General features: G+C 45.0%; 1 protein-coding gene across 5 annotated transcripts in view; it reads right to left on the reverse strand.

Moving 5' to 3' along the window:
• LOC124038332 (sodium/calcium exchanger 1-like) overlaps positions 1-13,875 on the reverse strand; it is a 187,794-nt gene that overhangs the window by 13,652 nt on the left and 160,267 nt on the right. For 4 of the 5 annotated variants that reach the window (XM_046354088.1, XM_046354087.1, XM_046354089.1 and 1 more), the window contains 2 exons: positions 9,355-9,503; positions 7,449-7,548 (listed from right to left, as the gene is read on the reverse strand). In XM_046354088.1, the coding sequence (XP_046210044.1) occupies positions 7,449-7,548; positions 9,355-9,503 (249 nt within the window). The remainder of the gene's footprint in view (positions 1-7,448; positions 7,549-9,354; positions 9,504-13,875) is intronic. The other variant, XM_046354090.1, reaches the window with a different exon arrangement.

The raw sequence follows: 13,875 nt of genomic DNA on the forward strand, positions 1-13,875 counted from the left end.
AGGAACATTACTTTATAGCCTGAGCGGGCTCTGCGGCTCACATCCCTGCCTGTGGTTACTCATCATTAAACACACAGTTATGAGAGAGAGGTTGAGGGAGATAAATGTACTCTGTGTTCTACTGCAGATATAATACAAAATGATATACATATGTGCAGCACAGTGTGTGCCAGTTTTACGCACACACACAGAGAGAGAGAGAGGGGGAGATAGATAGAGAGTGAGACGGAGAGAGGGGGAGATAGAGAGAGAGTGAGAGGGAGGGAGAGGGGAGAGGGAGAGAGGGAGAGGAGAGAGGGAGAGAGAGAGAGAGAGAGAGAGAGAGAGAGAGAGAGAGAGAGAGAGAGAGAGAGAGAGAGAGAGAGAGAGAGAGAGAGAGAGAGAGAGAGAGAGAGAGAGAGAGAGAGAGAGAGAGAGAGAGAGGGAGAGGGGAGGGGGAGGGGGAGAGAGAGAGAGAGAGAGAGAGAGAGGGAGAGAGAGAGAGAGAGAGAGAGAGAGAGAGAGTGAGAGAGAGAGAGAGAGAGAGAGAGAGAGAGAGAGAGAGAGAGAGAGAGAGAGAGAGAGAGAGAGAGAGAGAGAGAGAGAGAGAGAGAGAGAGAGAGAGAGAGAGAGAGAGAGAGAGAGAGAGAGAGAGAGAGAGAGAGAGAGAGAGAGAGAGAGGGAGAGAACTCCCAGAGAGGGAGAGGAGAGAGAGAGAGAGAGAGAGAGAGAGAGAGAGAGAGAGAGAGAGAGAGAGAGAGAGAGAGAGAGAGAGAGAGAGAGAGAGAGAGAGAGAGAGAGAGAGAGAGAGAGAGAGAGAGAGAGAGAGAGAGAGAGAGAGAGAGAGAGAGAGAGAGAGAGAGAGAGAGAGAGAGAGAGAGAGAGAGAGAGAGAGAGAGAGAGAGAGAGAGAGAGAGAGAGAGAGAGAGAGAGAGAGAGAAAAGCATACAGAAAAAATGAATGGTGGTTACGCCCTTTCAAAACTCCCACTTTACAGTCTTGTCACACACACATCCACTTAGTGTATCAGTAAACAGGCTGGCTTTATCTCCTGCGGCACCACAACACACCTTGTCTGAGGAGAATTGTCCATTAGCCACGGCCACCTTAACCCCTGCCTGCACACAGCCAGCTAGCGCCTGCTTATATGTCTAAATGCTTTTAACGGATGGTTAATGGTGGCTCATTTTTTAGATGATTTCAGGGTCAACAAGTACATTCCTTAAATAATTTGAAATGCTGTTGAAATGCTTCTTCTGTCCCAGGTAATCTCACACACATAAAGGTTAACATTAACATACACATCATAGAATTTCGCTACAGTATGGATTTGACCAGCTAACTTGGCAGAGTGAGCCCACTGGAACAGCCAGAGAGTGGAAACAGAGATTCCACGGCATGGCGAGCAGTGTGAACCTGTCTTTCAATTCCCCAGACTGTTAACCCGACGTGTGGATTTCTGATTCGGAGTAACATATTCCCTGGTATAGTTAAACTGTATCCACTGGAATCAATTCTCTTGAGTTGAGCCGTGGGTGTCGCTAATAGACTGATTCTCTCTCTCTCTATCTTGAATTTCCTCACAGGAGGAGGATAATAAACCATTCTATTCCTTTGACTAGATCAGCGCGTTCTGTTTGGACTTAGGGTTCAACTCCAGACCAACAACATCCAAGCTAATGTTTGTCCAGGCTGCCATCTGTCTGTCTCAGCAGGTAGCTGTGCTCTGAGTCCTCTAGGTCTGTACCTTGACAATTAAACTGACCCCTGTGTGGCACGTGTCAGATAAGGTCAGGCAATGTCCTCTGTATCGCCACATACTGTAGTAGTGTGTGTGTTTGGGTAGTGTGAATAATGAACATTGCTGTGATGATCACACCTTCTGCACACACAGCATACACTACAGGACACATACACATTCACACAAATTACCAGTGCTGAGCGATTAACCAACATTTAATTTTGGGGGGTTATTAAACAACTAATTGACCGACGTCAGTTAAATGATTTGAATTCCATTCATTTATTTTTTTGTGAGCCCAATGCAATGTTTCTCTAGAGAGAAATAAAACAATTCAAGAGAGAAATCAGGTCAAGAATTTCCATTAGAATTTCCATTAAAAAGCTCTAAAATCATTGTAATGTCATTATTTCATAATGCATTTAACGTAAAGAAAATAAATAATAATGAAACCGAAAACTGTGATTATATCTTTTTTTTTATATAACCGAACCGACCTCAAAAGTCACCAATCGCTCAGCAATATAAATTATACACATCAACTCGTACACACATTACAGACGCCAACACACACTGTGGTGCACAGACAGAAGTAAAACCATGAATAGGGAAAGAGAGAGAGAAAGAGAGCGAGAGAAAGAGATGCTGTAGAAAGAAGGAGGAAGAGAGTGTCCAGTGTGTCTGCAGGTAATAGCAGGTTGTAGGTGACGGTGAGAGGTCATTAAGAAGGTGTTCATCTTCCCATCATGCCCTATAGGAAGAGGCAGCCAGCTCCAAACCCAGCGGAGGCGACATTAAACTGAGCACACAGGACCAGAGCACTACATTCATATTCATATTTACACTGCCTTCGGAAAGTATTCAGACCCCTTGGCTTTTCCCACATTTTGTTAGGTTACAGCCTTATTCTAGAATTGATTAAAATGTTGTTATTTTCTCATCAATCTACATGCAATACCCCATAGTGACAAAGCTTGAAACAGCTGTATTTTGGGAGTTTCTCCAATTCTTCTCTTCAGATCCTCTCAAGCTCTGTCAGGTTGGATGGGGAGCGTTGCTGCACAGAAATTCTCAGGTCTGTCCAGAGATGTTCGATCGGGTTCAAGTCGGGGCTCTGGCTGGGCCACTCGAGAACATTCAGAGACTTGTTCCGAAGCCACTCCTGTGTTGTCTTGGCTGTGTGCTTAGGGTCGTTGTCCTGTCGGAAGGTGAACCTTCATCCCAGTCTGAAGTCCTGAGTAATTTGCTCCATTCATCTTTCCCTCGATCCTGACTAAACTTTCAGTCCCTGCCGCTGAAAAAGATCCCTAAAACATGATTCTGCCACCACCATGCTTCACTGCAGGGATGGTGCCAGGTTTCTTCCAGATGTGATGCATTCATGCCAAAGAGTTAAATCTTGGTTTCATCAGACCAGAGATTCTTGTTTCACATGGTCTGAGAGTCTTTAGGTGCCTTTTGGAAAACTCCAAGTCGGCTGTCATGTGCCTTTTACTGAGAAGTGGCTTCCATTTGGCCACTCTACCATAAAGACCTGATTGGTGGAGTGCTGCAGCAATGGTTGTCCTTCTGGAAGGTTCTCTCATCTCCCCAGAGGAACTCTGGAGCTCTGTCAGAGTGACCATTGGGTTCTTGGTCACCTCCCTCCCTGTCACCTCCCTGACCAAGGCCCTTCTCCCCCGATTGTTGTCTGGGCTGGCAGCTCTATGATGAGTCTTGGTGGCTCCAAACTTCTTCCATTTAATAATGATGGAAGCCACTGTGTTCTTGGGTACCTTCAATTCTGCAGAAATGATTTTGTACCCTTCCCCAGATCTGTGCCTTGACATAATCCTGTCTCGGGGCTCTACAGACAATTCCTTCAACCTAATGGCATGGTTTCGAGTTTCATAGCAAAGGGTTATGTAAATAAGGTATTTCTGTTTGTTAGTTGTAATACATTTGCAAAAATGTCTAAAAACCTGTTTTCGCTTTGTCATTATGGGGTATTGTGTGTAGATTGCTGAGGATTTTGTTTTTATTTAATCCATTTTAGAATAAGGCTGTAATGTAACAAAATTTGGAAAAAGTCAAGGGGTCTGAATACTTTTCCGAAAGCACTGTAAATTCCAATTAAACACTTCACTGTCCCGGATGTTAAATGATTGAGTTTAGCCAGCAGAGGTTAGGGAAGAAATTAGAGATATATATGGAGAGTGAGAGAGGGATAACTAGAGGGTCAGTGGGTTCACATCCTAGCTGAGGAACACTAATATTAAACTCTACGCTGAGACTCCAACGCTGGTTGAAGTCTGTCAAATCCTCAGCATTAGAACCAGCCTGCATGCTAAGCTATAAGCTAAGCTATTAGCTACGGAGCTATAGGCTAACTGAGCCAATTAACCAGTTAGCTATGGTAAAGAGATAAGACTGAGCCAATCTCTCCCCATGCAGTGACAGTTAATGGGATGAATCCTGTAGGATAACCCATCACACATCTGCAACACACACACACACACAGACAATCACATACTGTATCCTAGGGGTCAGCAACAGGCGGCCCACGGGCCACAACTGGCCCACAAGTGATTTATTTTGTTCATAAATAAATATATATTTCATGTCTGGTTGAAGCATTCCCACAAAAAAAAGGTGTGATCCAGTCTCAACGTAATCAAAGTATGAAATTATTATTATTTTCAAATACACTCTCTGTTTTGGGCTCAGTTGTAGTCAATTTGCAGTGCTTAAAATGATTATAATTATGTTATGGCCCCCGACCAGCTGCTCCTACAACAATTGGTCCGCTGCTGAATCTAGTTACCTACTCCTGCTGTAACACTCAATAAGAAAAGTGTGATCTATTCTCTGAGGCTTCCTTTCACCTATTTCCCCTATCTTCCTTACTACTCCTCCCCCTCTTTCTCTGCCTACTGAAGGCACATCTGTGTATCTCCGCCAACTCCTCATCCTCGACTTCATCAATGAGCCACATCTCTATTACAGCTGCTCAGTGTTGATAGAGGATGGTCGTTAAAGTAATTCCAGGTAATAATTTCTCTCTGACTGGCAGCGAAGAGGACATATGCTGCCGTGTCGTTGAGATAGGCCTGGGGAGGTTCTCTGCAGTCAGTCACAGTCTCGCTATTCTTGTCACAACTCAGCAGTCTCTCTTCTCTTTAGCGGCGATGGCCAAATAAATGAATCACCTAGCACTGTATTAGCTCCGTGGTGGTGCTGTCACTCACAGGTCACAGAGAGTACAGGACACAGAGACACACACACTTATGACACACCCACCTGCACAGCCACAGAAGCCCACACTCACACCCATCATCCAAAGTCCCCAAAGAGACGGGCAGATTCATGAAAGGAAAAAAAATGACAGAGGTGTCAGGGGAGTTATTAACTGACTGTCAGGACATTTATCTGAGAATGACATGGGGGAAGAAGTGAACACTGTGGACAACGGCCACACATACACACACGCACATCCCACATGAAAAAATACTATAGTATATATATGATGGTTAAATACTATGGCATTCACTGTATGTTTTTGCGGACATTACTGTATTATTTACTGTAGTGTTTTTGCTGTCTGTAGTATACTCTATTATTTACTGTAGTATGCCACAGTATACTACAAAATCCTATAGTACGTACTACTCATGATCGAGGTATACTACAGTATGTAGTATAGTATTCTACAGTACACTACAGTTCAAAATGATATAGTAAGTACTGTAGTATTCTGTAGTAAACGGTATTTTTTAATGTGGGATTCCACACAGCATTGCTGTCCCACAGGTTTGGAGAAGCCACCAACCCACCCACTGGCAAGAATTTCACACCCAATCTCCGTCAACACCCTGGACCAAGTCACAGTGGGAAGCCAATGATTTCTCTTAAACTAACTTGTGAGGAGGCTAGCCCTGCAAATGCTACGCTGTCTGACACACTCTCCTTCTCTACTGGCTTCAGAGCAAATACAATCAGAGGGGCTGCAGGGTGAAAGAAAGAAAAAAAAGAAAGAAAGTAAAGAGAGAGGGGAGGTAAGGGAAGATCAATATTTCATGACTGTATATGCATTTTAAACACAGCAGCAAGTCCAGAGGTAAAGATAGAGAAAGAGCTAGACAGAGAGAGAGAGAGAGAGAGAGAGAGAGAGAGAGAGAGAGAGAGAGAGAGAGAGAGAGAGAGAGAGAGAGAGAGAGAGAGAGGCAACAAAAGGAGCTTAAATACCTGGGGTGTGTGACGGGTTAGTGTCTAGTCGATCCAGGAGGCACACACACACACAAACGCACGCACGCAAACACACAAACACACACACACACACACACACACACACACACACACACACACACACACACACACACACACACACACACACACACACACACACACACACACACACACACACACACACACACACACACACACACACACACACACACACACACACACACACACACACACGCAAACACACACACACCAAAGCACGCACACATGCAAACACACTCCCGCTGTCAAAACGTCAACACAGCCTAATCCCAGATAAGAGAGCAGGGACAGGGCTTGTCATTAATTGAGCCAGAGCGGGAATAATTGGACGACACAGTAGATAACTAGCGCACAAACACACACACACACACAGTGACATGCTGTAACTTTCAACACACAGCATACACACAGATACAAAAGAAAATCCACACAAAACACATTCACACCTCGACGAAAATCCAAAGTGCTTCTTCAGTGGCCACACACTCACAGAGTTTTCAAGGCTAGTTGCCATGTCCTCTTTAGAAATCAAACTGTTCACACATAGACACTGACAAGCACACATAAGGCAACAATGCTATGCTCTGACAAGATGGCATCTCTAATCAACAGAGGCCTTGGGAAGCCTTGGAGTGGGACTGCAGTGCTCCAGATTTCCACCAGTTGGTGTTTACATTGAAAATCTATCTTCTGAGGAGATGCTGCAGCTCGTCCGTTGTAAGAAAGGATTGCACACACACACGCACTGTGGCAGCCGGCAGGGAGAGCTGAGGGGAGTGGTGATTGAGGGGAGAAATCTGGCAGTCCATTGGCCCCACCCCCGGGCCTTATATGGACTTCCTGCCCGAGGCAAGACTGTAACTCGTTAAACCAGGGAGTGTTTGGGGATAAAAGGGGGAAGCAGCCTGCACAGCAAGGCAGAGTAGGAGAGAACCAAGAGCATTATGAAGAGTGGGAGAAGAGGGATTACTATCTGTGAGATTACTATCTGTGAGATTACTATCTGTGAGATTACATGTTGTGACCTGGACTGTTGGACTAACACCCTTGTGTACCGGATTGGCTGAGGACCCGAGTGTGAGGATTACCCCTGGAAAACGGAACGGACAAAGAGAACGGCTTGTGGACTGAGGTGACTGGTGAATTCCTCCTTCTTCTTTCTCTGTGTACGAAAATCCCAAATAAACTTCCCCTTTGCATTCTATTTGTGCTACTGGTGCCTGTTTTGTTATTGAACTTGGTGACGTGGAAACCCCACACCCTTGATCTTGCTACAACACACACACACACACACACACACACACACACACACACACACACACACACACACACACACACACACACACACACACACACACACACACACACACACACACACACACACACACACACACACACACACACACACACACACACACACACACACACACACACACACACACGACGGTCAAAGCATTCAACTCACCGGCGCTGACAGTGATGGCCTCGATGAACTGGTCTCTCCAGCTGTTAGTCCCCACCAGCAGGGCCAGGTTAGTCTTCTTAATCAGCTTGTCCACAGTGTTCTGCACAGGGAACACCAAACACATGGAGTTCAGGAAGAACATATTGGGGAAATGCATATAGGAAAGCAAGGGCATCTAGTCGACAAATTCATATAGGACACATGACTATTTCTGTCTTTAAAACATATGTACTTGTCTGTAGTAAGCATGTATTTAGAATAAACAATGAGGGTAAAGGTTGGGTAGAGAGCTTGGGTGTTGTAAGTACGGCCTCGGCTGCAACTGCTATAGTTGCCAAGAGCCAGTCCTCGGGAGCTAGTTGACGATGCTGTCCACATACTATGATAATAACATAATCCAGGAGTATAGAGCGTGGAAGTTCAGTCTGTTACTGGGCCTTTAGCTGCAATCCTCTCTTTGATAAAGGCTGCTTCCCATAGGACAGGTGCAGGTGCTCCTAGAGTACACTCAGGAAATCAATCCTCATCAGAGCCTGTATAGATTCCAAAACAGGAAAAAATTGATTTTTTTCCCTACAGAAGGAAACAACTCCTGCTCGATCCATCCCTTCCACCACCCTTCCTCCACTCCTGGGATGACAGCTGGAGAGTACCCTCCTTCTCCTCTGTCCATCCCTTCCACCACCCTTCCTCCACTCCTGGGATGACAGCTGGAGAGTACCCTCCTTCTCCTCTGTCCATCCCTTCCACCACCCTTCCTCCACTCCTGGGATGACAGCTGGAGAGTACCCTCCTTCTCCTCTGTCCATCCCTTCCACCACCCTTCCTCCACTCCTGGGATGACAGCTGGAGAGTACCCTCCTTCTCCTCTGTCCATCCACCGTCTGTCTTCCCTCACCATCGGAAGGAAAATCCGATATTCCCTTCTCTGGAAGGAAACTACAATGGTAATTGAGTTGACTTTAGCTTTGGAATGTAAATGGTGGGATGGTTTAAACTCAGGTTTATACAGGAATGGACAACTACACTATTCTCTCCAGCTCTGCTAAGGTCTCAGATATAACATATTGATATTTGAAGAAATAGACGGACAGCTTCATCTAGTGTCCATTTCCTAGCAAGGTGTGTTGGATTGAAGTTGTGCAAAGAAGAGGAAGAGAGAGAAATCTACTGTCGGCAAATCACCTACTTCCTCAGTCCTATCTGTTAGCCCCAGGCAAGGGATTCTGGGTCTTGGTTGACGTTAATCTTAAAGAGGAAAAGTTGCAGACTACCGTCTGAAAGTTGAAGCTCTTTTGAAGCAGCCACTCGCTATGACTCTGAGGTTAGACACAATTAAACTCTCCAGCCCCCCCCCCCAGGATACAGAGTCCTTCAGCCAGCTATAGGATCTATAGGCCCCCTCCCTCCCATAGCCTCCCACCCAACCTCACAGTGAGAGCCACTCCAGTAAGAACAGGAGACGATCCGTCAAGTGCTCACAAGCATCCACCCATCAGTCTGAAGAGTGTGTGTGGGAGAAAAAAGCATTTGCGTGTGCGGACACACACACACACACACACACACACACACACACACACACACACACACACACACACACACACACACACACACACACACACACACACACACACACACACACACACACACACACACACACACACACACACACACACACACACACACACACACACACACACACACCTTAATATTCATGATAATCACATCTGTGTTTGTCTGAAGAGTGAGTGTGAGTGAAAGAGGAGAGCATGTACATACACAGTTATATCACTCCATAATTACTACATATGCGTGTATGTCTATCTGAGGAGTCTCTGAGGAGTCTTGAGGAGTGCATTATGTGAGAGAAAGGAAATGGAATATGTGTAAACACACGAGCACACACCTTAAACTCATAGGATTCCTCGATGATGATTTCAAGTTTGACGTGATCCCCGAGCGTGGGTCGACCCATATCAGCGATGCGTTGCTCCTCATCATCCACTCCTGTTAGCGGCACCACCTCTTCCACCTCCTTCTCAGCCACCTCTGTAGCTGAGAGACATAAGACGGTGGATTGTGACTGACGCCCATGACAACTGACATGTTGTGTAGTAATATTGTGGAAGCCATCGACATGAAAGTGGTACATTTAAGCAGTAAGGCAGGCGGGGGTGTGGTATGTGGCCAGTATACCACGGATAAGGGCTGTTCTTATGCACGATGCAACGAGGAGTGCCTGGATAAAGCCATTAGCCATGGTATATTGGCCATATATCACAAACCCCCGAGGTGCCTTATTGCTATTATAAGCTGGTTACCAATGGTATACAGTCTTATATACCACGGCTTTCAGCCAATCAGCATTCAGGGCTGGAACCACCCAGTTTATAATGCGGTGTAAAATATGCTTTCTTGTTTTTCCTCACATATTTACTTACATAACCCTTATCTAGCCAAGTAAGCTATGGTGAGAAAAATTCTCTTTGACAGACAGACTAAATGGTTGTTTCAAGAAAAACAACATGATTGTAACCCTTACAGCTCCCACCCCCCCCAGACGATTAATAGGTCATTGTACAGGTGAAAGTAAAAGCTGTTTAGCGCCGACCCTCCACTTCCCCATCACCCACCACCTCCAAGCCAATCATATTCATCACAGAGCGAGGCAGCCGAGTTGTGCTTCCAAGTTCACAGCAAGGCAAATGAGAATACTATGGGAATGGGCCCTGCACTCTCTCCCTGATAGATGGGCTCATTCCACTGGGTTAGAGTGATGCTGGGAGTAGGGTAGGATGGAGGGAGAGAAGAGTAAGAGGCTGAGGATGATTGCAGGGAGGGATAACAGCAGGGGGGGGGCAGGTTAACGTCAATGGGTTCATGGTGGGTTTAAGGTGACACAAATGATCCAGACCTGCCACACAACCAAGGGCCATAACACATAGAACCAATAAAGCTATACAATCATCCATGCATATACCTTCGACCACTATTCAAGGAAGACTTGGAAAAACAACAACATAGTGTGCTGTTCTCCAGCTCCCGTTGGAGGCTGCTATTTATGGCGTGGTGTCATTAAGGCTTTGAGGGAAACTATTCCTTATTTTTATTAGAAGGATTGAATCCATCAATGAGTTGCCTTCATTTGTAGTTTTTTCTTCATCCTGGTAAACGTGCATGCATCTCTGTCACAGTGGAAGGATCTCAGTAGAGGTCTCACTCAGCGTGGAGCAGCTCGGTCGTGTCAGTGGGTAACAAATGTCCTCCTCACTGACCTCTAACCAGTGTGGAACACACTGCCTACTAGTGTCAGCCTCAGCCCTGCCACCCTCAAACTGATCAGAGGTCAGTGAAGAACAAGGAAAGTGCATCTCAGCTACGTGTGTGGTAAATCTGCAGGGCTTCCTGGAAAAGAGACCCTGGTCTTAATGGGACTCCCTGTCTAAATAAAGGAGAAGTGGATTCTACAGTGGACAACTGCACCACATTGCCAATTGTGCAGAAATCCTAATGGCATACATTTATTACACATATTTTATGGCTCTTCAAATCCACAGGAATGCATTTGGAAGTAACTATGAAATAGAATTGAAAACTTAACCAAATATGACAACTTAAAAATGTTCAAAATGCCATGTTGGATGAGTGTACAGTACACCCATCATTAAAGGCCCAATATAGCTATTTTTATCTCAATATTAAATCATTTCTGCGTAACAATTAAGTTACTTACTGTGATTGTTTTACATTTTTTTTAATTAAAAAAGGATTCTTAGCAACAGCAATTTCTAAAGCAAAGATGTGGGATCTGAGTGAGGAGGGAAACATGGAAAACTAGCTGTCAAAGGAGTTAAAGGAAAACTCCACACAAGAACTATAATATAATAATATAAAATATATAATAAGAACTATAAGGTAGGGGAGAATTAGGACAGAAAACCACCACAGGCTTACAGAATCAAGATCCAAGAGCATTTTCAATGGACATTCTAACAGCAAAGCCGTTGTTGTGTCAATGTTTCCCCTATATTCATTTAGCAGTGATAACAATGATGTACAGTATACTGTACAAAAATATAAATGTAACATGCAACAATTGAATTTATTCTCCTGAGTTACAGTTCATATGAGGAAATCTGTCAATTGAAATAAGTTCATTAGGCCCTAATCTATGGATTTAACATGACTGGAAATACAGATCTGTTGGTAAAAATAAAATGGGCCTCAGGATCTCGTCGCGGCATTTTTGTGCATTCAAATTGCTGTCGATAAAATGCAGACATGTTCATTGTCCATAGCTTATGCCTGCTCATACCATAACCCCACCACCACCATGGGGCACTCTGTTCACACGACGCCATATACGTGGTCTGTAGTTTTGAGGCTGGTTCGACGTACTGCTAAATTCTCTAAAACAACATTGGAGGCAGCTTATGGTAAAGAAGTTCGCATTCAACAGCTCTGGTGGACATTCCTGCAGTCAGCATGCCAATTGCAAGCCCCCTCATCGGTGGCATTGTTGTTCGACAAAACAAGACATTTTAGAGTGGCCTTTTATTGTCCCCAGTACAAGGCACCTGTGTAATGATCATGCAATTTAATTAGCTTCTTGATATGCCACACCTGTCAGATGGATGGATTTACTTGGCTAAGGATAAAATACTCACTAACAGGAATGAAAACTAATTTGTGCACAACGAATATTTCTACCGAGACGAGCTTTTAAAGGGATAGTGCGAGATGTTATCAATTAAGCCTGTTTTCTACTTACCCAGAGTCAGATCAACTCTTGGATATCCTTTTTATGCATCTGTATGTCAACTAGCATTAGCCCAATGACAGGAAGTGTATGGGAACAGCTAGCATTATAGCTGTTCCCATAGATGTCCAGTTGTTATGCTAACGCTAGTTAGCAATAGCTCGGAAAACTACATTCAACTTCCTTTAAACATTCTCCCTAAGGTGCCGTGGCACGCATCAGTTATATTTCAGATGGTGTCAACATCACATTTTTTATGCATTTTGGAGTAGAATGTCCTTTTAAAAAGGCACCAGAAGTGACATTCTCACAGTTCTACAAAACACTATCTCCCCCACACACCCACTACCTTTGCCACCGCTGCTGAAGAAAATCCTAGGGGAACAGTGCAGTGTTCTACAGCATTCTACATGTGCTCTGTGAGGCTGGAAGGATGTTCTATCACTACATTATACAACTTGTTAAGTTGTGAGAGGAAGATGTTACGTCATACCATGACCTAGTTGTCACCCCCCTGAACCCATAGGCCTATGATGACATCACTATAAGCTGACATGACTTTGTAGTGAAAGGATATGGGCCTACTGTGACTTGTTCTACTAAACTGTGTGAATTCTAATCCAAAATGAAGAATATGAAAAAGACAATGTCTTGGAGACTAGGTATGGATATTGGACTAATGTTTTGAGAAAAATCCTGCTATTATCTAATACAAACCACACAGGGTTCTATTGCCTCTATGCTCTCTTTCTCACTTCCTCTTCCCTCTCTCCCTCTCTCCAAACCTCTGGCCCCCTCCCTCCCTACGCTGCTGAATCTAGTTACCTACTCCTGCTGTAACACATCTTTCTCTCTCTCTCTCTCTCTCTCTCTCTCTCTCTCTCTCTCTCTCTCTCTCTCTCTCTCTCTCTCTCTCTCTCTCTCTCTCTCTCTCCAAACCTCTGGCCCCCTCCCTCCCTCCCTCCCTCCCTCCCTCCCTCCCTCCACCCTCTCCTCTCTCTCTCTCTCTCTCTCTCTCTCTCTCTCCCTCTCTCTCTCTCTCTCTCTCTCTCTCTCTCTCTCTCTCTCTCTCTCTCTCTCTCTCTCTCTCTCTCTCTCTCTCTCTCTCTCTCTCTCTCTCCCTCCCTCTCTCTCTCTCTCTCTCCCTCCCTCTCTCTCTCCCTCTCTCCAACTCTCTGGGGCGTGTGGCAGTAATTCAGAACCACCACTGTCCCACGGTCTAGTGCAGTGATCTGATTTGGTGTGATGGGAAGCATTCAGAATGCCATTTCCAGTCCGCAGCCCGGCAGTGCATTGTGGGTTAACATCAGCTCCAAAGCCATTGGTTCTCCTCCGTCGCACCACCATGGGACCATTCAAACCCAGTCACACTGGAGCAAGCAGAGGAGGGCAGAGGTAGCGGGGCCAAATCAGGACCAAAAGACTATGGAGGAGGATATTGGAGCTACTTTTCCCATTACTCATAAGGGTGCTTTAGTATGGCTCGGTGACCAACCAAATGTGTACTGTATAATGCTGCTGTCTTGACTATGTACCGGATGAACAATGACATTATTAATCTCACAGCAACAACCTGGGTAAATAAATATGCTTTCAAAATGTGTGAAATTAACCGGTGCAGCTCAACATAGCCTATTACTGACTGAGTGGGCTGAAAACACTACAAAA

Source organism: Oncorhynchus gorbuscha, linkage group LG06, assembly GCF_021184085.1.
Source record: "Oncorhynchus gorbuscha isolate QuinsamMale2020 ecotype Even-year linkage group LG06, OgorEven_v1.0, whole genome shotgun sequence".
Taxonomy (NCBI): domain Eukaryota; kingdom Metazoa; phylum Chordata; class Actinopteri; order Salmoniformes; family Salmonidae; genus Oncorhynchus; species Oncorhynchus gorbuscha.